The following is a 27,573-nucleotide window of genomic DNA, read 5'->3' on the forward strand; positions in this document are numbered from 1 at the left end:
TCACAACCTTCTAAACATGGTTTAGAACAGTGGTTCTCAAACTGTGGGTCCAGGGACCACCAGAGGGTCATGATTCAATTTTTGGTAGTTCGTGAAACTTGAGGTTATGTGACTCAAGGGTTAAACAGCTTGCTACTTGGGAGGGGGGGACACTGCTGCCCAATCACCATTATAGTCACAGAGACTTGAGCAGCTGGTAAAGTGATTTTTTTTTAGATGGGTCCAAAAACTTTTGGACTTTAGGTGAGTCCAAAAAGTTTGAGAACCACTGGTGTAGGAGACTTCAAAATTTACTGTACATGTTCATTTCGACTAAATGAATACATCAGAAAAGATATTGACTGAATTGCATACAATTTTTTTTAGAAGGGATTCTTTTTTGGATGACAAAGATTTTTCTTTTTCTTACAGTGCAAGTTTATTTTAGTTAATGATGCTTTGATACTCTCACTCTCTCTACAGTGACCACTTCCAAAATAAATTGTATTTCACCGGACCCCGCCCATACATTTTTTTAGAAATAATTAACCTTGAACAAATCTGATCCAATAGGTAACAAACTCAATCCAAGTTGTTACACTTATTTTTTTATTTAGTGCAGGGGTGTCCAAACTTTTTGGCAGGAGGGCCACATCATCTCTCTGACACTGTGTTGGGAGCCGGGGGAAAAAGAATTAATTTACATTTCAAATTTGAATAAATTTACATACATTAATATATTAGAGATGGAACTTCTATGACTGAATGAAGGTCTTGCAATAGCTCAAGGTCTACAAAAGGCCTTGCACAAAGCAAGGTCGGGCTTTCCTTTGCTGCCACTGCTGCATCACAAATGTGAAACAGCAAGTAGTGGAGGAAGCCCTCATCCCACAGCTCATGTGAAAGGTTGAACAGTCACCCTCATGCTGAGAGCACTTGCGTCGGGCAAGCATGGGCTCCAGCAAGTCTCCAGAGGGCCAGAGTCTCATTGGAGACTGGGAGCTTCCCGCAGGCCGCATTGGGAGTCCCTGAGGGCCGCAAGTGGCCCCCGGGCCGGGGTTTGGGCACCCCTGATTTAGTGTATGGCATATAATAAATGGACTTATATAACAATTAAACTAGATCAAATATAACAATAACAATAACAATAATACAGGTGTTTATATACCGCCTTTCATGGTCTTCAGATTTCTCCTCAGACTTTATTTCAAGGCGGTTTACACAGGCAGGCTATACTAAATCCCTATAGGGATTTTTACAATTAACGAAGGTTCTGTCTTTCAAGAGCTTCAACTTTTCAGATGGATCCTTTTATGATCTGGTATCATGTTCTGGTATCACAAATATCAATGTCCAGTTCATCCAGCCATTCAAGGACAGTTACCTTCATTGAAAAAGTCAGACCATGGGCCAGTATACGCCCTCAGAATACACCCCAGACCATGGGTCTAGTTGTTACGCTAATGATGATATATCTTGAGTTCCCAAAGGCTTTTAGTAGCAGCTACAGCACCATCCCTCAAAAAGTATAACAATCACTGACTCATCAGTTCATAAGAAAAAAGGTTTTAGTAATCTCTAAAGCAGCAAAAGAACTAAAGGATCTGATGTAACAATAATAAACATACAGTGTATATATGAAAGCTGCATCATTTTTATTCATTACATATTAAGAATATTTATACTATCTTTCAACAAAAAAGTTATCAGAATGGTTTACAGAGTCAAAAAACTGCCAGGTGGTGGGCATCCCACAATGCCCCAGCAAGTGCCTTGTGACGCCCCACCGTGTCTTGACACTAAGTTTGGGAACCACTGCTGTGGACATTTTACAGTGCACTCCTGTGCATGTCTACTCAGAAACAATCTCCTTGAATATAATGGGACTTACTCCCAGATTAGCATGCAAAGGATTGCAGCCTTAGATACTTCCATAAGAATATCTGAACAATATAGTAAACCTATTCCTGTATGTTCTCTGCAGAATAATACTGCTCAGGTATAACTAAAGTTATGTAAGATTTATTTGGGATTTGATACTAAATGTTGAAGTATATTAAAATATTGTTTTCACAGCCAAAGTTGCTATGTACCAACATTCTTAATATTATGGAGTAGAAAGGGAACACCAAATCTGTAGTACTAAGTCATATGCCTGCTGCTAGTCTTTCACCAGGTTAGATCAAATACTATATTAAAAAAGGAAATAAATATAGAATTCATATTATGAAAAAACAAGGTCTGTTTCTTGTGCCAAATCCATATAAAACACTTGATACAAGATGAAACACTGAATTTACAGGCTGCACGCACTATTTTGCTGCTGTAAGGTTTATTTCATTAGAATAACCACAATTCCATCAGTATTTGCAAAGTAACACCAAGCTTTCAGAATGCTCTGAAAACACTGCAAACCTGAAAACAGTACAACAGTGCCCCTACTTGTTCACTGAAGGAAGAGCACTTCCACGTATTACTTCAAATACATGCAAGTAAAATCACTAATCAGATGCACTCCAAGTATATGCTAATTAAATATACTTTTAAGTTTTATTTACATAAACAGAACCATGAAAATATTCTTTGGGGAGGGAGAAGTACATTCAGGATGACAATCTCCCATAGACATGATTCTAAAAGAATGGCTAAAGATCTTGGCAATATTTGGATACAAAACTTCTGGAAACCATATAAACACTTAACTTCCTGCAGTGAAGAGGTACACATACAAATAAAATGCTACACATACACAAACTTATAACAGGTTAATAACTGTTCAGACTTGCCTAATACAAGTCTGAGGCCCTACAGGCTACAAAAACTGCTGGAATGACATGAAATCTTCAAACAAACAAAAAATTTTGATTTCTCATGGGGAAATGGACAGCATCAGAATACTGAGAAACAGTAACTCTTCTTACATAGAAGTGAAAGGCCATTTTCAACAGCAGGCCTGTCCCTTGCAATGGACCAAGCACCTTTACCTACTCGTGAGTAAACACACAGTGTGGCTCAGTTTCATTTCCATACAGCTCAATGCACTTCCCTTGTCATCTATCAATGTGTCAGTTTCAGCGTCAAGACCCACCAACAATCAGGTGTTGGTTGTGATCCAGTTTGAGAAACCCTGCATAAGTGTATGATAGCATCATGATGCTATTCGTAATCTGACTAAGCCCTGTTTGCACTCTGACATAAACCTCTAATTGGAACATCAGTATTTAACATTCTTCATCACTAGTAACTATACTTTTAATGTGCACCATCTGTCAGGAGTGGCAGGAAATGCCAAATGCCATTTCTTTTGAACAATCTTTATAAAAGGAATAACCACTGAGAGACCACAAAGAAAGCAGTTTGTGTTATTTGCTGATTAAACATACCAATGCAATATACAGGCATGCCCCCGTATTTGCAGGGGTTGCCCCCCTGCAGATACTTGAATCTGGGGATACGGGGGGCACCCCTTGAGACCTGAAGAGATCATAGGCTTCTGCCTGCATCCTCTCTGGGGCCCAGAATGTTTATTAGAAGTGGGGAAAAAGTCATTTCTGATTTTGCTGAAAAACCAGAAGTGATATCTTCTTTTCCCCCCACTTCTAATTGTCTTTCTGAGCCCCACAAGGACACGGCTAGACAAGGGCGGTCAATCAGAGCTCAGAAGATCCTCCAGAGGTGGGGGGAGCACAGCTTTCCTCACCAACAGTGGGTGCGGGGGGCCCACCTGTATCTGTGGTATACTGAAACTGCAGATATGGGATTCGTAGATACAGGGGACCCCCAGCACACTGGAATCACTCATGGTAGTGACGTTTTTCTAGTACTTTATGAAAAATCAAGACAAATGTCTTTAAGTCAGCAAGGTACAAGACTAGAAGTCAATGACGTTAAGTCACACATTAATAAAAACCTACACCCCAGTGAGTGGTTTCTTGATGGCAGAAGATAAAATTTAATACCTAATTTTGTGGGAGATTATTTGCTTCTCACTTCTAGATTAAGTTTTGAAATTAATATTGACATAATCCTTTAATTCAGATTTTCTGAACTTTTAATGAGAAATGCTTTTTTATTTGTTATGAAAATACATCTTATACAACAATTCCTTTAAACCAGGAGTGCCCAAACCCTGGCCCGGGGGCCATTTGTGGCCCTTGAGGACTCCCAATCTGGCCCACGGGGAGCCCCAGTCTCCAATGAGCCTCTGGCCCTCCAAAGATTTGCTGGAGCCCAAGCTGGCCTGCTCTCAACGTGAAGGCAACTGTTCGACCTCTCGCATGAGCTGTGGGACGAGGGTTCCCTCTACTGCTTGCTGTTTCACGTCTGTGATGCAGCAGCAAAGGAAGGGCCGGCCTTGCTTCATGTATGGTCTTTTATAGGCCTTGAGCTATTATGAGACCTTCATTCATTTATATAAGTTCCATCTTCAATATATTCATTTATGTAAATTTATGTAAACTTATTCAAATTTGAAATGTAAATTCTTTTTTCCCCAATATGCTGACAGTGTCAGAGAGATGATGTGGCCCTCCTGCCAAAAAGTTTGGACACCCTTGCTTTAAACCATAAAGCTGTGCTCAACGGCTCCAAGCTCTCTGAATGCATCTGTTTGTCCATTTGTTCGTCTACTTGTTCAGAGATTGAAGACCATGTGCATTTAGAAAAAATGACACAGATCCCTAATACTGGAACTATTTCACCCAGAAGCATGTGGTGGCCTCATATTTTTAAAAAATGTACTTCCTGCAGCATCGTACTCAAGCATGGATTAAACTAGGAACACAAGCCTCCAGAACAAGAAGCTACTGGGATCATGTGGTTAAGAACAGGGGTGTCCAAAGTTTTTGACAGGAGGGCCACATCATCTCTCTGACACTGTGTTGGGGACCAGGGAAAAAATAGTTAATTTACATTTAAAATTTGAATAAATTTACATAAGTTTACATAAATGAATATATTAAAGATGAACTTATATGAATGAATCAAGTTCTTGCAATAGCTCAAGGTCTATAAAAGGCTTTGCACAAAGCAAGGCTGGCCTTTCCTTTGCAGCTGCTACTGCATCACAGATGTGAAACAGCAAGCAGTGGAGGAAGCCCTCATCCCAAAGCTCACGCGAGAGGTCAAAGAGTTGCCCTCATGCTGAGAGCAGTTGCATTGGGCCAGTAAGGGCTCCGACAAATCTCCAGAGGGCCAGAAGCTCATGGGAGACTGGGGGCTCCCTGAGGGCCACATTGAGAGGCCACTAGTGGCCCCAGGGCCGGGGTTTGGGCACCCCTGGTTTAGAACTAACCCACAAGGCCACTGTGAAGTTGGAGCCAATTCCCTAATCCAGTGTTATTCAAACTGTGAGGCATGGCCCGTTAGGGAGGCGCCAGGAACTGAAAGGGGAGGCGCAGGATAACCTCTCACAGCAATACAGTCACACCCCTGGTCAGAATATGAGCCACTCTTCTGACCGTCTCTGCGCTTTTTTTTTTAAAGCAGAAGAAACAGGAGTTGCTCAGCTGCTCCCTCTCGCAGTTGCTCAGCTGCATGAGTGGCTGCCGCCACCCTGCCCTCTTCTCCCTCCACTCCAAGGCTTCCGCCTTTTGTGTTCGCTGCATGTTGTTTGCAAAGCTCTTCCACTCCAGCCCCCATCTGGCAAGTACCAAGCATGCTCATTTCGCAGTCCTTGTCCTTGCTGACTGTCAGAAAGAAACCCACCTTGATCCTTGGTCTGGTTGGTTCCTACACGTAGTTCCCAGCCTGGGATCACTTCTCATCAAAGTGAAATCTCTCTTTTCAACCCCTTCCCTCTTCCACTCCCCCCTTTCAATCTCCAAACCTTCCCGCTTTCTTCCCCCTCCCCTTAAAGTTGTTTCCATGCAGTTGGCAAAGGGGGAGGGGAGAGACAAGCACACTCTTTACTTGGCCAGGAGCAGAAAAAGGGTACTGTTTTTAAAGTGATTTATTAATCTTGTTGTTTGAAGAGGAAAGGCTGTATTTTTAAAGTGATGAATCTTGCTATTTGAAGGGAATACTTATCAGCCATTGATGAAGTGATTGCCAGTCCAATCCTATCCACACTTTCCTGGGAGTAAGCCCCATTGACTCTAATAGGACTTACTTCTGAGTAGACATGCATAGGCTTGAGCTGTGCATCTCCTAGTATAGGAGACAAATCAGCCTCCTAACCAAACCCTTATCAGCAGCTCTGATATATCCTTCATGGTCTATTTTTGTTTTCCTCACCAGCTGCTGGAAAAATTTAATTTCATTAAATCAATAAAGGGTTCAATCCTATCCAAGGAGAATGGGAGAAATGACTAGTTGGATTGGGGTCCACAGGAGGGTGTGTGCGTAATGTTGGTCAGACTGGTTGTTCACAAAGTTCATTTGATAAAACAATTCTATTGGTATGCTTACAAAGTTAAAAAAATGAGTCTTCCTGGACCAGACAAAATCTACCTACTCCAGCATCCTGTCTCCAACAGTGATCAGCAGCTGATCATTTATAAAGCATGTATATTGTTGTGTATTAATATATTTTTAAGATCTGCATTTAATTAATATGATTGATATAATTATTAATATAGTTAATATTTCTGGTCACTTCCTGTTTAATGATGTCACTTCCAGCCCTCAGGAACATGATGGGGAATCATGGCCAACAGCCACAGGGGTCAAGTGAGCCACTGGCTGGAAAAGTTTGAGTACCACAGCCCTAATCTATTACCGATATAGAAGAAAAAGCATAAGGCAGTGACTGACTACTGTGCAATTTCAAAGTCTGCAAATACAGTTCTTGGATTTACTTCATGCAACAAGTGCATTCTCTAATGCATGCTTAGTTTTCAATTTCTATATAAATAATAGCAGTAGAATTATTTTGCAAGGTTCCCAGAAGCACTGCAAAATGACAATTAATAAGCAGTAACATCTTCTTGTTAGTAACTTTTAACTGATTGCTATATTTTCACCTTGAACATTTGAGGCCATTCATTTCACACATTTTCTCATGTCTGATTTCCTCCTTCCTTTGAAATTATGTCTTTTAACCAGATTCAAACATAACGGGAGCAAACCCCAAAAGGTACTATTTTATTATTAGCCCAAACATGATTCAAAGGGATATTCTTCTTCAGAGACACTGATGAAGTGAAGTAATAATCTTTAATACCTCAAACCTTAGCCAAACAGGCAACTTTATACAACCTCTGAAAAACTGGACAGAAATCTAATTTCCTCAACAAAATATTGCAAGCTGCCACACCAGCTCAGAGTTCTATCTCTACAAGCAAAAATGCATAGGATTTTTTTATTAGAAAATCAGCTTCTGTATTCATACCGGTTGACAACTTATTTATAATAACTTCTAACTCAGCAGTTCCCAAACTCCTGCAAGGGAGTTGGGACCGCTCTAAGTCTTGGCAGGGCAGGGGGATGTGCCCTCACAACACTGCAGCAATCACGGCACCATGGGGACCCAAGGGCCATTTCAACATATATGGGGTGGAGGGGTTGTGAAGCCTCCCCAAGGGTCCTGGAGGCTCGCAGACCTCTCTGCAAGCCTTCATGCTGCAGCAGTGAGCTCCGATCAACAATCAGAACTCAGTTCTGGTTTGGAAATGGAGCTCTGATTGCAAACCGATCTGACTGCCGATCAGAGTTCACTGCTGCAGCAGGGAGGCTCGCAGAGGGAGCTGCGAAACTCCAAGACGCCCCAGGAGGCTTCACAACGCTTCCTCCTGGTATGATGAAATGGCCTTGGGTTCCTGTGGCACTGTGATCACTACAGTGCTGTTCTGGCACCCATTCCTGGGCTACTTACCTTAAAGGGAATAGTCCACTTCTAGTTCCCCTGGCGGGTCATGACTCACCAGTTTGGGAACTGCTGTTCTAACTTGAGTACATGCCCATGCAAAGTCAACCGAACCACACAGTGACATAAATATCATTCCATTCACTTCCTCAAATAAATTTTAATCCCACCTACAAAGGATGAAACAGGAGTCAATGCCACAGTACATTTTAGCATTACAAGTGACCCTATAAGTAAAGGTTTCATAAATTTATGTGCTTGTAATGCTACTGCCTGTAATTTACACTTCAAGTCATTAATATTACTATTCAGCATATTTTGTTGTGTGCAAACCTTTATTTTATAGTCCAATTTAATTTATGGCACAGGAAAAGATAGCATTGCGAATGTATTAATAGCATGTTTACACATCTAAATAAATAAAACCTAGAAGATTATCAGTGTGGAATAAACCCCTTATTTGACTGTAATTGGCACCAGTTTATATATAGATGGAGAAATTGCAGCAAAGAAAGTTTTGCACCAACTTAAACAAGGTAAGTGCATAAGAACTGTTCAAAGAACAATTTTGACAAACACAAACTGAATTAAATAGCAGAAGAGAACTGGCAACCAGGGATGGGCAAATCCAGCGCGGCTTGAGTCGAGTCACAAGTCTCTTCCCCCCACAACTCGAGTCAAAAATGAGTTCTAATGGGGCAAGTTGTCTGGAGCATTTTTGCAACTTGAGAAGTCTCAAGTCACAAGTCTCTTTGATACACGTGTCAGGTGCAGGAAAAAAACAGAGCTGCTGCCAGAGGGGGAGGGGTGTGTGTTGGAGTTCTCTTTAAACACTCTCCTACTGCCCCATCTGTAAACAAGGTGGGGGTGGGGTGGACTGCGTGAGAGCAGGACAGAAGCGGCAAGATGGAGGAGGGTCACGTGCAGCAGCTGCAAGGCTTACCAGGACGACCCAATCCTTTGCAGCTCTACCTAGAAGTAGTCCCACTGCAGCAGGTCATTCAGTGGGGCTTCCTTCCCCCAAGTAATAACTAAGCTCACAGCAGCCATGCAATTAGCAAACCTAATCTCTATTAACCTCCCCGCCCCCACTTCCCCACGTCCTTTTTCCCTGGGCTCCTTCAGCCAATTCCAAAGCAAGATTTCCCTTGGGCTCCTTCTCCTGCCCTCTCTCATCCAAAGCAACAAATCAGACTGCCCATCCTTCATCCAATGATAATCGGTTTCTTCTTATCAGAGATGGGCCCGCTCCCGCCTTCCCACACCTCCTGCTCAGATGCAAAAGCAAACATTAACCCTTCCTTGCTGCTCACCTGATCTGAATGATGGCCCCACAAGGTCTTTCACATTACAAAAAAGTAAGCAAACACACCCAGACACAGAAAGACTCGAGTCTGCATGCGTGGGGACCAAGTGCTGAGTCAGGGGCCCTTGACTCAAGTGTTTTGCCAAATCTTCCACCCACGAGACTCGAGTGTACACGAGTCAGCAAAAAATTGCTGATTTTCATAACTTGGACTTGAGTCACCTGACTTGAGTTTCCAACCCTGCTGGCAACACTACTACAATGGGACCAGAGTAAAATAAAAAAATAAAAATAAAAAATCAGAAAATCTGTTGAGCCAACTATTCTGAATAGGTGACAGATTTATTTCATTTAAATGAAAGAAAAAATGATTTAGTCAAACTTAAAGATTCTAAATATTTTCATATTTAAGCAAATCAGTTATTCGACTTATTTGTGGTGCATATGACAAAAGACCACTGGCGTTGCTGGAGTGGTTCCCCCCAGGACAGGTGTCACTGCTACCGAGCAACAAGGGCACCTCCCTTACTGTGCCAGGCAACGGGTGTTGCAAGCAGCAGTGAGCCTGGGCCCACAGGCACCCTGCACTGCACACAGAAATTGTTTGATAAAGACAATGCATCATTGCACCACTGCCAATTGCTTCCAGGGGGATGATTTCTGACCAGAGGCAAGCCCACCTACTGCCAAGCATTGCATGGAACTTCTCAGTGGGGGATTGTGTGACACGTCCATCACTCCCAGGGATCCACCCTAGCCACACCCTTTTAGTAATGCCACTGCAAAAGACATAGGAGGAGAATCTTGATAAAATTATTCTAACCTAGATGAGCATCATGGAAATGGGATTGGATGAAGCATGAAGAGGTGCGATCACCTAGGGAAGTTCAACTGCTATGCACATCAGCAAAGATCCTCTGTCATTGTCTCCTGAGCTTGAAGTGTGCTCCCACTCTACCCATCTTTAGAAGGTTATTACACATTCCACAAGAATTTTGGACTATGGCTATGTTAGATGACTGCTACTCTATGTTGCTGTATAAACCAACTATGCAATATTATTCAGATTACTTGAGTTTTGTTTTACTGTTCTTATGATGTTGTGAGCCCCTGAGGACCATATGGCAAGGGGAATATAAAAGAAAATAAAGAAAATAAATACATTTAAGAAAAATTGATAAGGTAGCCTGGCCTATATATACTGCTACTGAACTGCATCCTAGACAACTTAAGAGAAACAGAAATACTAACATGCCTCCACTAACAGCTTCAAATAAAATCTGCTGCTATTACTTGCATAAGGAAGGGAATTAGTTTGTACTGCACCTGTGAATGCTCACTGCATTACTCCATCTTCTTATTTTCTTACACAAACCATGGAGTTAGTTCATTAAAGGTCCAAGAAGGCATAAACCAAACATTGCATTGCCTTCGGTGAATGTGCTGGGTCTTTTTCTTCACTACTACAGCCCTGCTGCTTAGATTTATGAATTTGTAGCATCACAATTGTGCAACTGATCAGCTCGACATCTCGCTATCTGCAAGTAGCCCTAACTAAAAGTTCATTTAGTGCATCATCTGGCCCGCCCCTCCCTCCCTCCCTCTCACACCTACACTTTATAAAATGTGGAAAGTGTATATAATGTTCGGGTGCAAATCTGATGATTTTGTAAATATAATGTTTTTGCTTAAATCCCAAGCAGGAATGTGTACAGGAAGCACATCAAGATTAATCTGAAATGAAAGTAACTGGCAAAAACCTAGGTGAAAGTAGACTGCCTTCTTCTTGCTAATATTATAGAAAGTACTACAGATTCTGATAGAGGAACCTCTGAAAATGTACTGAAGAGCACCACATGATGAGAAAAATGTGGGTGGAATGCAGGCCTGCTAAAGCAAATAGCCAAGATTGCCTGAATTCTTGTCAGCTGTTGGCGTTATCATGAAAAGAAAATGTATGGCTGCGTTATTAATAGCAATCTGCCTTTGGGGAATGTCTGCTATTTGTAATCTCAGAACAATTAGAAGTGTAAATTCATGTAGGCAGTCCTGAAACCCTAGAGTTGCTGTCCATAACCAACACTGAATAGAAGAGTTATACTGTAGTTAGCGCATTAATGAAGATGAAGGCAACTCATTTATGGTTCTTCATATAATGTCTGGAAATGCAACGTAGTTCTAATTCCATACTACTGGTCACCTTGCTGATGTGGGTTTGAAGTTAGGTTTTTGCCAAACAGCTATGTTATATATGGCACCAATCTTGTCTCAGCATCGTGTGAGTTTTGTGCCTGCCTAATCATCTCAAAAACTTCTCCTCCAACTGGAAGACAGCTGGGATAAAATTTACTTGATGGTCCTCAGAGGAAACAGCACTGTATCTCAGAAGTACAGCAATATGAGCTTACTGCTAGACTTCAGAGTCCTGTGCTATTATGTGCTGGGACACCTAGGTACAAATCTAGCTTAAGATTCTCCTGGGTAAGAAAAGAATGCTTGCGTATTTCAGTATTTTGCCTGATGCTTACCTATTTCAGCAGATTTCAACTGTGCAAGCCTGCTAACCAAGGTGATATAGCATACCTGAATATTAGCAGATAGGTTCCTCAGGAAAGTTATATTTAATGTCACATTAAAGTAACAACATCCTAGGCAGCTGATATTTTGTTTTGGTCACCATGCACAAGTATCTTAAACTTCAACATTTTTATGTTAGGGAATATTCAATGGCTGCTATAGACAGTTCCCTGAAAAGGCTGCAAAGTGGAGTACTACATATCAATGAACGCCTTTGGGAGTCAAAGAAGCCAAATGAGCAGCCATTCTTGAAATTCAGGGAAAAATTCAGAAGTTGTTCTGAAACGCAATAAAAAATGCTGCCATTCAAAGAAAAAAAAGACGGGTTTCTGTTTAGTTTTTTTAAATTGTGTCATCTGCATTTCTGTGCATAACACTAATAAGAAGCTACCTACAGAATGAATTCTGAAACTTTGTAATTTTAATCTCCTTTGAACTCATCTAGGAAATATTATGTACCATTCAAGATCATTACCACTGATAAATTAGGAGTCTGACTTTATAAACAGCAAGCTTGGATCACTAATCACAAACAGATCAATCAATGCTGCACCACAAACAGATCAATCAATGCTGCAAAGAAAGAGTGCTCACAGAATAAAGCAGTTCAGGTGGTTTGAGAAACATACTATAGAGATAGCAACACTATCCTCTTATACACACACTCCAACATCATAAGCCATTCTAATTTGGGGGAACAATATCTTTCTGACCATCAGTATAACAGATAGATACTGCCTATCTATGAACAAATCTAGTCAATGAGGTGAAGGAGGAAATTATAAAGTAAAGAAGGTGAAGGAGAAGACAATTATAAAGATTACTTGCGCGTCCATAGTTAAAGAGTGCCATGGGGGAAGCTGGTCTTCAGAGACATAAGTAGAGGGGAGAGGTCAGAATAAGAGTTCGTAGCTATTTTATCTTCATGCTTTCATTCATGAACTGGGTGACAAGAAATGCAGTTTTTCTTTTTGGGGGGGCGGCGGAGATTAGCTACATTAGATTTAGCAGCGCAGACAGTGGAAACAAATATGATATATTGTCAGGAGCATGTGGTGTTTTTAGCAATGGTAATGTAGTGGTGTGTAGGATGTGTCTCTACTGCTAATTGAGATCAATTAGATCCCATTTACAAATACATACCTGGAGCTGCCTAAAACATTAAATAAGCACATGCAAGCATTATTATGTGCTTAAAATGAAGGGCAGTAGGTTAGGTAGCTGAACATTGAAGCATTTCAATTTGTCAGTAACTTGAGAGGAAAGTTACAGCATCCAAAAATCCACTGAACCATTTTCATAAGATTGAGACACAGTAAAACCATTGCTAAATCTGGTATTGGAGCAGTCGAATGAAGCATGAACAAAAAGAAAGCAAGCTTCTATGGAAATCATTTTTTGTATTGTTTAATTTATATGGATAAATATATTTACTGAGTATAATACTACCTTTACTCAACACTGCAAATGAGTACAATTCTACAGGTTTCTTTGTAAATATTTGCAGCCTGAAAAGTGGAGTATGGTTAGCTTAGATTAAGTTCTGAAGTGACATATCTATGGGTGTTTAAATTATGGGCTATGGGAACTGTTTTTAAGTTAAATGTATTCAATACATAATACTACATGGTTCTTTGTAACAAATCCAATATTCTTAGAATAAGGCGAACTAGTAACTAGTGCCAAAACCCAGTTTGCATCCTCACAAAGGTAATTTAAAATACAGATGGCAAACTCTTGTATTTTGTGACCATTTATAGTAATGTGCCCAACCGAAGTGTCTAGTACTACAGACACATAAGACATGAGCTGTCAGATCTCATAACAAAAGTATTTTTACTCACAAGGATTACTGTACACATTTCAGGGATTTTTGTCTGCTACATAATGGAGTTCAAACAAGGAGAAAGTTGGCATCAATAAAGTCAATTTCAACTAATTAGAAGAAATTCAACATATCACTTATTCCTAGTACTTAGATAAGTGCTTCCAAAGTTTTCACCAGGTGGCACACTCTTTATTCAAAAGCCATCTGTATTTTATTATATATTGATATAAGTAACCATGAAGGTTTTTAACAAAGGTTTCCTGGGGTCACTAACTTCTATTTGAAAGTAAACTGTAGCACACCTTTAGATACAAAATGACTTGAGCCTTTAGCTAATATGATCTGGAATTGAGGTGTGGATATCATTCTGACCCATACTATGGCACAGAAGATATCATTCAATCCAAAGGAGTTTAAACAATTATATCTTGTATATTTTATAGAAGACTGTACATGTATTCTCCTGATCCTCTATGTAAACATGACTGAGGGCAAATTAATATTTTAAAACAAGGCATAACAAAATATTTGAGAAATATGAATCAACTATGCCCCAGTTAAGCAAGATTTCAGTATCAGTATTTCAGTATCACAACACACCCAAGTTGCAACCCAAGCACATTTATCAAGAATTAAATAGGGCATATTTTCAAGTATGTAGAATGAGTATGACATGCAATGATTCTAATGAAATAAAGGAGAGAGATAGAAAATGTTTTTGAATTCAGTTATAAAGGCTACTTCTAATAAGCTAAGACAGGATGCATTTGCTATAAATTTTCTTGCGATTTGACACATTAAAACTCTTACACATTAACACTCTTAAAAACAAAACTAAGACATTGAAGTATTTTTATTCTCAAAACAGCATTTGCTGTGAGAGTAAAAAATAATTTGACAGATTATCATTTATTCTTCAAAGTTTCAGCAGAATTTTCACTGTTTTGCTAAAATCTATCGAGAAGTAAAGATCGATCTCTGGCATACCCAACAAGTGCGCTACATAAACATGAGTCAAACACATTCTTAAAGTACATGGATATTCATGTGTATTTTTCATTTTGGAATTATATAAAATTATGTAAAATGCCAGCAGAACATAATAAAGGTAAATGGTGCAAATTCCAAAAGTCCCTAAAGGGATTTAAAAAAAAAACATAAGAAAGCAATGGGTACTTAAAGGCCTAGGAGTTGCATAGTTTGGTTCTACATAGAAAGGAACAAAAATATTAATACTTACCCGTCTACGGCAGAAAGGGAGACCTTGGGCAATGATACTGATGCTAAATATCTTCATCACATTTTGGTGCGGCAAAGGCTCTTTTGTGCTTGGAAGATCAACAGGAACCAAGCCATGATTTATGGATTTTCCTGGTTTTGACATCACGCAGTTCTCACTTGGTCCAGAATTATTTGCAATGAAAGCACATTACTAAAAAGCTTAACGAAATGGATATCTTGTGTAACTAAAGATTTTAAACTAAGGATTCAGCTTCCCAAGTCCTGCTTTGCTTTTGTCTCTCAATTTCTCAACCAAATGTCTTGACTTGCCTGCTGCTTAGTGAAGTGCAAGTGATCCTAGTATAGACCAGAATTATAAATGACCATGCCGACAGACTGTCCCTGCCAATCAAACAGCTATTGGCCCACCCATGCAGTATCACTAACACACACACACACACACACACACACACAAAATCAGGTGACTTTTTTAAAGTCAAGTGTTTATTGCTAAAATCAGGGTCAAAGGTATGATCAGCTGGAATTGACTGCAATTGTGAAGAGACCAAACTCTAAAACCTTCAATGATAATGATATGAAACAGAATAAAACATGATTTAAACTTCAAATAGCAAAAAAAATAAAATGTACTTTTATTTTATCACGTAAAACAAAGAACTTCAGCCTCCAGAGTTTAAAATTCTTACAGTGCTAAATTACATGATCATCTCTGTAAATTCCTCAACTCTCCTGATTGTATTATGCATGATCAAGAAATGGGCAGGACTAAGAACACAGGGCACTGGCTTATCTTTTGCTTGCAGGCAGTGATAGTACAGTGGAGAAATGGATCACCTGCTTTAGAAGTAAACACCTGATATAGTCTCCCATATTTATTGCCCTCATATGAAAATTTTAATTTCTATGATAGCCTTATTCTTTTACAATGTTGAGATAAATTTCAAAATGTTGATACAATTAAATTACAACAGCTACTGAAATTGAGGAAGGAGACAAATCTTGACATTAGTGGAAGGCATAAGGCATCAAAGCAGTTTCAGAATCAGACCTAAACTTTGCCTATACTCATTCTCCAAGTTTTTTCATCACCAAGGGGAAATGACTTACAAGACACATCTGAAATTGTCCATAATTGTTTTAACCCCATTGTTGTTTTTTTATGAAGCCTTCTTGATAAACTGAGGGAAATTAATGATTCTGGAAAGCCTTCCCAAAAAACTGAGAAAGTACAGTATAGCTAACAACTCTGAGCAAAGATGTATTCCTTAGAAGGAAACCCTTTCCATAAGTTTATGCCTGCAAAGTTATTTGAGCTGTCTTTCAATTACATCTAAAAATTCTAGCCTGTCCAAGGTAGCCTCTAGCCCCTCATTGTTGCTCCTTAGAGGTCCAGGCCCCAATAATATAAATATGCACAACAATTATTTAGAGACACTAGAGCCTCTAGCATGCACCCTTTTGCAAAATTTAATGTCTTAGCAGCTTCATGTGACAAATTATTAGGTAGTTTCAGTGACACTAATTCAACCCTGCTTTGCAGTTTGCTGACATGATCAGAACATCCCAACTGTACAGGGAGCTGTGGCACACTAACTCTGCTTAAAGTCAAGCTGTTCCTACATGGTTGGAAATGTGGTCCAAAGGACTGCATAAATTGGCCCAAAGACTATCAAGTTGCCACAGTTAAAGTAAACTTCTCCTTATGCTGAAAGTTATACCTACATTTTGATGGTGCAGCAAGATGTCAAAGGGAAGGCTAGGTTCCATCACTTTGACAATATTATGCTTAGGCAAGAATGACTTGCCTGAAAAATTAGAAAAGTTAAAAGGGAGAAAAGTCTTCTCTTTAATATATGGATGGATGGCCTACAAACATATTTCAAATATGTTTGAAACATTAGGGAGATATTTATTAACATTAGGGAGATTTAAACATTATGTTTTTAAACATTATGTTTAAAACATTTGGGAGATACTTATTAAATTTCATTTACTATATTGTGTTTTTATTTATTGTGAGCCTCATAGTTAACAAGTTTGTCAAAGCTCTTCTAGTCAAACTGCACCCACATGATGAGGTTTCTATCAGTGCACAGACATGCAGATAAGCAGCAGGTTTGAGGAACGTAAAAACTAAACAAGAATGAACACTACTTGCCATGCATTTGAGAGAATAAGATGTCATAGAAAAAGTTTTGGGGAGGCAGTAGTTAGGAGTAAATTGAGAGAATTTTTTTTTTCCCAAGAAAGGAGCTTAAGCCATTTCTGCCCAATGTTACATATACACAACAGGGATAAAATGTGTACACCTGTAGGTTGGGCAAAAATGGGTTAATGGTCCAATTCAGTGTTTCTCAAACTGTGGGTTGGGACACACTAGGTAGATTGCTTTCAGTTTCAGGTAGATCCCCATTCATTTCAATGTGTATTTTATTTTTAACATATCAGACTTGATGCTACCATGGTAGGTGACTGCATTGGGGGAAATGTTACATATGTGCACTTTTAACTGGCTACTATGTATATGTTTTTAAACAATGATAGTCAATGAGGTTTACTCCTGGCTAAGTGTGGATAGGATAGCAGCCTTTGGGATGTCTGAGGAATTTTTTTTTTAACATATCTGCAACTGATTAAAAAGATTATTCTTATTCTTATAACTTATTCTGTAACTTTTAAATTAAATTAAGAGTTTAATTTAATTTAATTTTACTTGATTTGAGTTTATCATATGGAGGCTGTTAAAATTTTTCCTGCTTGATGATGTCAGTTCTGGCCATGACATCACTTCCAGGTTAATGACATCACTTCTGATGGGCCTGGACAGATTGTCATTCTAAAATGTGGGTCCCAGTGCTAACGGTTTGAGAACCATTGGTCCAATTTATAGTGACCCAAGTAACAATCAAGCAAAGTTGTAGGCGCAAGCACCCCACTGCTGTCCTTACAGGCATGGAAAGAGGCTCCTAGAAGTCTAGGAACAAAAAGCATCATTTTGCCTGTGTGCAAAGAGGACAATCTAGGTTATGCTTGCCTGTATGAGCTTAGAGAGTTATACATTCCAAGATGCTGTGTACAGCAGAGGTATAAAATGGCCAGAGAAGAGCTGTACCTTCTTCTGATGTTTTTACAAGTGTTTAGTTACTTTTGTGCTAAACAGATTACCCACAATTTTTTTGACAGTTAATAAAGGGGGCAGAGAAAAGGTATATGACCAAGGAATCATTACTGAGTTATCTCTGGAGAACCAATTTGTGGCTTACTATTGAAATTTCAATTTCAACAGCACAATCCTAACTTGGCCAGGAGCTCTGTGCCAGCTCCAAGTGTCATGAATATGCCGTAAGCAGCACCAGCAGGCACAGGTGAGGATTTATCTGCCGGCATGGAGGATAGGAGGGCGTTTTGGAGGCAGGGAGGGGCATTTTTGGGTGGGGTGGATTGGGCCCAGGAGGGGGACAGAATCAGTGAAGCAGGCCCCTGCTGTACCCCAACCCCCTTTCCAGCCCACCCCACATTACACTGGGCTTCCCTGATTTGCTTCAGTTAAACAGCTGGCACAGATTCAAGAAGCCCCATAAGGACCGCTGGGGCTTTACTCGGGGTCAGGAGAAATAAATCCTCTTACCCTAAAGAGACTTCCAGTCGCCTCCTGAGCTGCACTGGATTCAGTGTAGGCCCCACTATGCCAGCATAGCTTAAGATTTGGCTGCTAACTGATCAAGAAAATGCAATTATCATTGATGATGTTAAAATATTGTCACAAATATGCGGCACATATTTGTTTACAGTGAAAAGAAAAACTAGCAGAACATATTATTTGCAAGCACAGAATAGCTAAACTTATCAGCTCTTTTGAAAGTGATTAACTGGCAAGCATCTGCCCTCAAATGGATATGAGCGAGCACTACAACATTAACAATATTTATATTAACTTATTAGACTATAGACAGCTTCCTGAAGTTTATGACATGCCTAGTAAGTACAAAATTTATGCATTTAGGGATAAGCAATATATTCACAACTATAGGCAAGATCAACAAATATTTGCCACCTAGTTAGATAAGTTAGGGCAATAAGAAGGGCAGCATGCTGCTTTTTAAAATAAATTGGGATTTCTATCAGAATACAGCTTTAAAGCCTGCATGATCACAAGTTACACCACAGCCCACCATGTCAATTTACAAGAACAGGATTGTGAAGTGTTATGAACAAGGCAACCAAAAGAGTTTGGGGATGCCTCCTTTACTTTTCTTGACATATAAGCTGAACTAAGGTATTTTAATTTATCAAGAGTCCAGAGGAAAAAATAATAATAACTTTATTTTTACCCCGCCAAAAAAAAAAAATAGCCATATACAGCAAAGCAACCCAGAAGTAACTATTAGGGAAAAAAGTATCAAAAAGCAGTTTCACCAAACATACCTATGCCTACATATGAAAATACCAGACTTGTATAGAGAAAACTCCGTATTTTAGAATTAGACCAGTCAAATTTGTGAGAAACACAGACTGTTCCAATCCAAACTGCATTTTTTTTTTAGATTCCAAAAGCTCTCTGGAGGCAACTGATGCATAGCTCCAGCCCCCTTCAGAAGGCATAAGGGGCCAAAGATCACAGATTCACTTATCCATGATTTTCAGTATCCAGTGGGTTTGAGAACAGATCCCCATGGATATCGAGACCCCACCTGTATATCTATTGTCTAGTCACCTAGATCAAGTACAGGGTTATTTCAATCAATATAATACAATTTCGATTACACCTGAATGAAGGTGAATTCCATGCTAGGGATTATTCTGAAAATAAAGATTCTGAAAATAAACTTGCCACCAGTTAAATTCCTTTAAAGCAGGATTAGTCTATATCACTGGCAAAGTGCAATTTCCATGCGAAACAGCTCCAGGCGATGAACCTCTGGTCTGATCCAGAATGGTGCTTCTTGCAATTGTTCTTAAATTTGGAGCGATGGCAATATTGCGACTTTGAATGTTTACGTCAGCAGTTGATAAAGAGGCTGGCAAAAACTCTTCCTTGACTTCAGTTTTCCAGTAGCTGGAACGAAATCCCTACTCAAATGTATGGATTGCATAGAGTAATTATGGGTCCCTGGCCCAGGGACCAAACCCTGGCCGAGGGACCAAACCCTGGCCCAGGGACCAAATCTCTGCAGACGCGTGTGGCCTCTGGGAACCAAGTGCCTTGGGAACTAAGTGCCAGGTAAGGCACGAGAGTTTAGCATCTGGGCGAGGAGAAGGCAAGGAGACCTCTGAGTTTTGGAGAAGGAGAGGAGGAGGAGCAGGAGGAGGAGGTAAGTGTACTCATTCTAACGCTTTGTCTTTCTAACTCCCTGTCTTCTAACCTTAACCTTACCTTTAAATCAACCTTAAATCAAAATAGAAAGTTAGCACCTAAGGGAGGTACATAGGTCTACTCTGAGCATGAGCAGAGTCCTACTCGTGAGTAAGAGCAGAGTCCTAGTCGTGAGTAAGAGCCCAAGGGTCAGGCATTTAAATCAAAGTTGAAAGTTAGCTGCACCTAAGGTAGCACCTAATCGAAGGAAGGGAGGAGGATAAAGTGAAAAGCAGGTTTTTCTACTTGTTTAAATTAAACCTATACCTAACCCAGGTTAAACTTAATCTAAGTTAGAACATAACCTAAACAGGTCAGTAAATTGGGACACAGGACACAGGATCTAGCGAGCAATAAATAATTAAACAAACCCAAATAAAAACTAGCTTGAGGTTACAAAAACAGTCCAGCCTAAGAAAACAGAACTAGGAGGGAAAGAACCTAGTAAGGGGCAATTCCCAACCCATTAAGAGCCCCATTAGGCTAATCCAAGCAGTCCATTCAGGAGCCTGCAGAGTAGGTCACGCCCATCAGCAGCCTTGTTGTCTTCCTGAGCTTTTGTAAACTCACCTGGGAAGGCCAGCCCCCTTTCAATCAGGAAGGAAGGAGGAGCCAGCCAGGAGTATAAAGCTAAGCCGGCCATCGCGTGAGGCTCTCTGCAGACGTGTGTGGCCTCTGGGAACCCAGTGCCTCGGGAACTAAGTGCCAGGTAAGGCACGAGAGTTTAGCATCTGGGCGAGTTCAGCAGCAGGGCAAGGAGGCCAGGGCCCCATATACTGCCCTTCCTCTTCCCTTGAGAAGAGGGCTGCTATCCAGTGTACGGTTTTTAAAAGGACCCCTAAAAAAAACAACAACAACAACAACAAAAAAGCTATGCAGTCAGACAGCCAGCAGCAGGGTGGGGGCTATCCAGTGTTCTGCATCGAGTGCCACATGTATGATTATATGCCTCTGGGGCATAAGTCATGGGTGTGTCCTCGGTGCAAGGAGCTCCAGGGTCTCAGGGAACGCGTCCGCTCCCTTGAAGCCTTGGTGGCCGACCTGGAGAAGCGCAGGCAGGCAGAGGAGGACCGTGGGGAGACTTCCGGGGACGATCAGGCTTCGTCCCAACCTCAGGCGTGCAGCTCCTCGGCTGCCCGGGTGAGAAGTCTCGGGACTGGAGGACGTCATCCTGGAGAGGAGGGAAACAATCCCCTGGGGGGACCCCTTCTCCAGGGGATGGGCCCGTATCCGAGCGCACTCGGGATACTCCTCAGTGGGAGGGGGGTCGGGGGCTTCTTGTAGTGGGGGATTTGATTATTAGAAACATAGAGAGGGGGGGTTGCGACGGATGTGAGGACCACATGGTGACTTGCCTGCCTGGTGCGAAGGTTGCGGACATCACTTCTCGTCTAGACAGGTTAGTAGACAGTGCTGGGGGAGAGGTGGCGGCTGTGGTGCATGTCGGCACCAACGACGTGGGCAAGTGTAGCTGGGAGGTCCTGGAGGCCAAATTTAGGCTTTTAGGCAGGAAGCTGAAAGCCAGGACCTCAAAGGTAGCGTTCTCTGAAGTGCTACCTGTTCCACGCGCAGGGCCAGCTAGGCAGGCGGAGATCAGGGGTCTCAATGCGTGGATGAGACGGTTGTGTAGGGAGGAGGGGTTTAGATTCGTTAGGCACTGGGGAACTTTTTGGGACAAGCGGGGCCTGTACAAGAGGGACGGGCTCCACTTGAACCAGAATGGAACCAGACTGCTGGCGCATAACATTAAAAAGGTGGCAGAGCAGCTTTTAAACTGATCCCTGAGGGAAGGCCGACAGGAGCCAAGGGGCATCCGGTTCGGGACTCCTCATCCCTATGGGATGAGGATGGGGAGGTTAGAGAACAACAAGACAAAGGCAGGGTAGGAGAAGAAATTGGGAAAGGTAGGGTGATGGGATGTGATAGACGGTTTGGCACAATGAGAGGATGCGGGGACAAAGGAGCGAATAAGCAGCGCATCCTGGGGCATTCCGTGTATAAATGCTTTTATGCGAATGCCCAAAGTCTACGAGCAAAGGTGGGAGAACTGGAATGTCTGGTGACAAGGGAAAATATTGACATAGTGGGCATAACAGAAACCTGGTGGAATGCGGAGAATCAGTGGGATACCGCAATCCCGGGCTATAAACTCTACAGGAGGGACAGGCAGGGGCGTGTTGGAGGTGGGGTGGCCCTTTATGTTAAGGAAGGGATAGAATCTAGCAAAGTAGAGATTGAAGGTGGGTCCGACTCCACCGTAGAATCTCTGTGGGTTAAATTACCAGGCTTGTGCAGCGATGTAGTACTGGGGGCGTGCTATCGTCCTCCAGACCAGAAATTGGATGGGGACCTTGAAATGAGGAAACAGATCAGGGAGGTGACAAGGAGAGACAGGGTTGTAATCATGGGGGACTTCAATTATCCTCATATTGACTGGGTCAATTTGTGTTCTGGTCACGATAAGGAAACCGGATTTCTTGACGTGCTAAATGACTGGGGCTTAGATCAGCTAGTCACGGAGCCCACCAGAGGACAGGTGACTCTGGATTTAATATTGTGCAGTACGCAGGACCTGATTAGAGATGTAAACGTTATTGAGCCATTGGGGAACAGTGATCATGCTGCGATCCGTTTTGACATGCACGTTGGGGGAAGAATACCAGGCAAATCTCTAACAAAAACCCTTGACTTCCGACGGGCGGACTTCCCTCAAATGAGGAGGCTGGTTAGAAGGAGGTTGAAAGGGAGGGTAAAAAGAGTCCAATCTCTCCAGAGTGCATGGAGGCTGCTTAAAACAACAGTAATAGAGGCCCAGCAGAGGTGTATACCGCAAAGAAAGAAGGGTTCCACTAAATCCAGGAGGGTGCCCGCATGGCTAACCAGCCAAGTTAGAGAGACTGTGAAGGGCAAGGAAGCTTCCTTCCATAAATGGAAGTCTTGCCCTAATGAGGAGAATAAAAAGGAACATAAACTGTGGCAAAAGAAATGTAAGAAGGTGATACTGGAGGCCAAGCGAGACTATGAGGAACGCATGGCCAGCAACATTAAGGGGAATAATAAAAGCTTCTTCAAATATGTTAGAAGCAGGAAACCCGCCAGAGAAGCGGTTGGCCCTCTGGATGGTGAGGGAGGGAAAGGGGAGATAAAAGGAGACTTAGAGATGGCAGAGAAATTAAATGAGTTCTTTGCATCTGTCTTCACGGCAGAAGACCTCGGGCAGATACCGCTGCCCGGCCCCTCCTGACCGAGGAGTTAAGTCAGATAGAGGTTAAAAGAGAAGATGTTTCAGACCTCATTGATAAATTAAAGATCAATAAGTCACCGGGCTCTGATGGCATCCACCCAAGGGTTATTAAGGAATTGAAGGATGAAGTTGCAGACCTCTTGACTAAGGTATGCAACTTGTCCCTCAAAACGGCCATGGTGCCAGAAGATTGGAGGATAGCAAATGTCATGCCTATTTTTAAAAAGGGAAAGAGGGGGGACCCGGGAAACTATAGGCCGGTCAGCCTAACATCCATACCGGGTAAGATGGTGGAATGCCTCATCAAAGATAGGATCTCAAAACACATAGACGAACAGGCCTTGCTGAGGGAGAGTCAGCATGGCTTCTGTAAGGGTAAGTCTTGCCTCACGAACCTTATAGAATTCTTTGAAAAGGTCAACAGGCATGTGGATGTGGGAGAACCCGTGGACATTATATATCTGGACTTTCAGAAGGCGTTTGACATGGTCCCTCACCAAAGGCTACTGAAAAAACTCCACAGTCAGGGAATTAGAGGACAGGTCCTCTCCTGGATTGAGAACTGGTTGGAGGCCAGGAAGCAGAGAGTGGGTGTCAATGGGCAATTTTCACAATGGAGAGAGGTGAAAAGCAGTGTGCCCCAAGGATCTGTCCTGGGACCGGTGCTTTTCAACCTCTTCATAAATGACCTGGAGACAGGGTTGAGCAGTGAAGTGGCTAAGTTTGCAGACGACACCAAACTTTTCCGAGTGGTGAAGACCAGAAGTGATTGTGAGGAGCTCCAGAAGGATCTCTCCAGACTGGCAGAATGGGCAGCAAAATGGCAGATGCGCTTCAATGTCAGTAAGTGTAAAGTCATGCACATTGGGGCAAAAAATCAAAACTTTAGATATAGGCTGATGGGTTCTGAGCTGTCTGTGACAGATCAGGAGAGAGATCTTGGGGTGGTGGTGGACAGGTCGATGAAAGTGTCGACCCAATGTGCGGCGGCAGTGAAGAAGGCCAATTCTATGCTTGGGATCATTAGGAAGGGTATTGAGAACAAAACGGCTAGTATTATAATGCCGTTGTACAAATCGATGGTAAGGCCACACCTGGAGTATTGTGTCCAGTTCTGGTCGCCGCATCTCAAAAAAGACATAGCGGAAATGGAAAAGGTGCAAAAGAGAGCGACTAAGATGATTACGGGGCTGGGGCACCTTCCTTATGAGGAAAGGCTACGGCGTTTGGGCCTCTTCAGCCTAGAAAAGAGACGCTTGAGGGGGGACATGATTGAGACATACAAAATTATGCAGGGAACGGACAGAGTGGATAGGGAGATGCTCTTTACACTCTCACATAATACTAGAACCAGGGGACATCCACTAAAATTGAGTGTTGGGCGGGTTAGGACAGACAGAAGAAAATATTTCTTTACTCAGCGTGTGGTCGGTCTGTGGAACTCCTTGCCACAGGATGTGGTGCTGGCGTCTAGCCTAGACGCCTTTAAAAGGGGATTGGACAAGTTTCTGGAGGAAAAATCCATTATGGGGTACAAGCCATGATGTGTATGTGCAACCTCCTGATTTTAGAAATGGGTTATGTCAGAATGCCAGATGCAGGGGAGGGCACCAGGATGAGGTCTCTTGTTATCTGGTGTGCTCCCTGGGGCATTTGGTGGGCCGCTGTGAGATACAGGAAGTTGGACTAGATGGGCCTATGGCCTGATCCAGTGGGGCTGTTCTTATGTTCTTATGCCTACTTTTTTCAAAGTATTGATTCTCTACTATAATCCTCCTTTCAAAAATTAGTTCTCCCAAAATTAATTTTCCTTTTCAAAATCCAATCCCCCCTCTTCCATCTGTAACATATTTATTCTTTAAATTTATTAATTTTCCAGACCTCAGATATACAACATGACCCTTGTGCTGAAAAGGTTGGAGACCCCTGAAGTAGACCATGTTGATAAATTAGAAAAGAAAATGTACACAACCAAATGCTCAAGCAATCTAGAACTTATCAAAAGACATTTCTAAATAGCAGTGACAACAAAAGAAGAGAGTGGTGGAAGACTAGTTCCTCTCCCCTCCCCCAGTCTTATTTTACTCCATAATTCACTGTGGAATTCAGTTCATTCATTCATTCACTCTTTAAAAGCATTAATGGTGCCCTTACTAAAACATGTTTCTCAGCTTTGGTACTTGGGGGAGGGGGCGAACACCAGCACAGACACTACTGGGATGCAATGAATAATAAGTTCAACACCTTTTCATCTCTAACATAAGCTGGCAAAACAATGTTGTGACACATAATTAGAGAGCCAGGGTGGTGTAGGGTGGTGTAGTGGTTTGGGAGGTGGACATAGACCTGGAAGATCCAGGTTTGCATCCCCCCTCAGTCATGAAGCTTCCTGGGTGACCTTGGGCCAGCCACTTTCTCTCAGCCTCGCCTACCTCACAGGGTTGTTGTGAGGAAAAAAGGAGGGGAGCAGCTGTGTACACCCCTCCACGAGCTCTTTGAAGGAAGGACGGTATAAAAATGCGAAAAATAAATAAATAAATATTTATTACATTGTCCTAGATACGGTCCAGTCCCTTTTAAACGCAAGGGCCCAATAGTTACTCATATGATATATTGTCATTTGTTGCAATACTGAACAACTACAGTCAGTTCTTGTTATGCACTGGGGCTAGGTTCCTGTAAACTCCAGTGGATTCAAAATCCACAAAATCCACAGACAGCAAATCATTGATCCTATGGGATCAATGGGATTGTGGGGGGTGCTAGTAGAAGACCCTCAGGATTCCAGCAGAGACCATCAGAATGACACTTGTAAGTAGCACAGAGCACTTTAAAATGGCCATGGGCAGCATCAAAAAGGCACAAAGAGCTTCTTCACTGACATTTTGAAGCTTCTCATGGTCACTTTAAAGGGTGACTCGTGGGTGCCATTTTGAAGATCTCAGCTGCATTCTGAAGGTCTCTGCTGGCATTCTGTACAATGGAGAACTTTAAATGGTGCCTGCAAATAGCATCCGGATGGCCACAAGTGCCAGGGAAACCTGAATATCACAAATAGCTGAGAACAGACCATGTATCATGAGAGGTAGGTAGCAATTCTGCTCTCTGCCAATAAGCAAACCTGCAGGTAGTGAATCTGGAGATTGAGGTAACTGATCGTATATACTTTGTATTTATTGTTTTAATTTCAACTGTAGGCTGCTTTGCAAGTTTTTGCTAAAGGGCTGCTTGGAAATATTTTAAATAAGCAAGCAGCTTGCTCCTCTCCTTCCCAGGAGATCTCAAATGGGGTGTGCATCCGCACAGCAATACAAAGGTTGAAAGAGAAGGGGGAAAGTGAAAGTATATTCCAGCAGGAGCCCCTCAGCATGCTGATCACCATATACAAACAACAGTATTCATTAGGAATTCAGAGATGATCAGCAGGACACTTGATAAATTATGTCCCGTTTTTAGGCAAGACCAGTAGGTAGGTTCCCTGTCCAAACCAACAATTGCTCTGGATTCCTAACTTTTGGTTTACTTCCCCTACCTGCTTTTAAATCAACATTTCAAGGGCAAGTGTCTTCACTCCGACATTAAACATTTCAGGAAGTATTTCAGATATGTGATACAAACCCAGCTGCATCATCTTGCACTCTGCAAGCATTCTAAAAATGTCTGCCCAGTCCTTATCGGCTATAACGTGATTTATCTGATGATTAAGTTTAACTCTTTGGTCATCTTAGGATAGTACCAGCTGTTAAAGTACTACTGCAGTTGCTCTTCAAGAATTCAGCTGCCAATTGCTTCTTTGTAGTCTAGTACACCTTTCAAATAAATAACAAAATTTACTGTAGTGCAGACCAACATTATAAAAAATGCATGATTCTCTGTATGCAAGGGAAATGAAGTTAGGCAATTCTATAATACCTTAGTGAACAAGGTGCATTGGCTCTTTTATGCAGTCTCAACACCACATTGCAATTCTTACTGAAGACACAGCTGAGTCTCAGAGACTAGTCCAAGCCTTTCTCCTCCCCATTCCCAATGAATCTATAGCACAGCTGCAATGCTAACTCAAGTCCAATTTTCTATCAATTGAAATACACTAGTCACACCATCTTTTGCATTCAAATATATTAAATATTTAAGAACTATTGTATTTAAATACTTAACGCTGCATAAAGAGGGATGCCATGTGTCTGCATGCATATAGACATGCAAACATACTCCCTACCTCACCATAAAGAACTGTGGG

General features: G+C 41.7%; 1 protein-coding gene across 3 annotated transcripts in view; it reads right to left on the reverse strand.

The window, feature by feature from the left end:
- Positions 1 to 27,573, reverse strand: part of FBXW7 (F-box and WD repeat domain containing 7) — a 164,063-nt gene that overhangs the window by 69,116 nt on the left and 67,374 nt on the right. Inside the window, exon 1 of one of the 3 annotated variants that reach the window (XM_066632094.1) lies at positions 14,735 to 15,045. The exons of the other annotated variants lie outside the window; for them this stretch is intronic. Coding sequence (XP_066488191.1) covers positions 14,735 to 14,878 — 144 coding nt within the window. The 5' untranslated portion in view covers positions 14,879 to 15,045. Of the gene's footprint in view, positions 1 to 14,734; positions 15,046 to 27,573 lie in introns of those variants that run through there. 3 annotated transcript variants of the gene reach the window in all.

This window comes from Tiliqua scincoides, chromosome 6 (genome assembly GCF_035046505.1).
Source record: "Tiliqua scincoides isolate rTilSci1 chromosome 6, rTilSci1.hap2, whole genome shotgun sequence".
NCBI lineage: Eukaryota > Metazoa > Chordata > Lepidosauria > Squamata > Scincidae > Tiliqua > Tiliqua scincoides.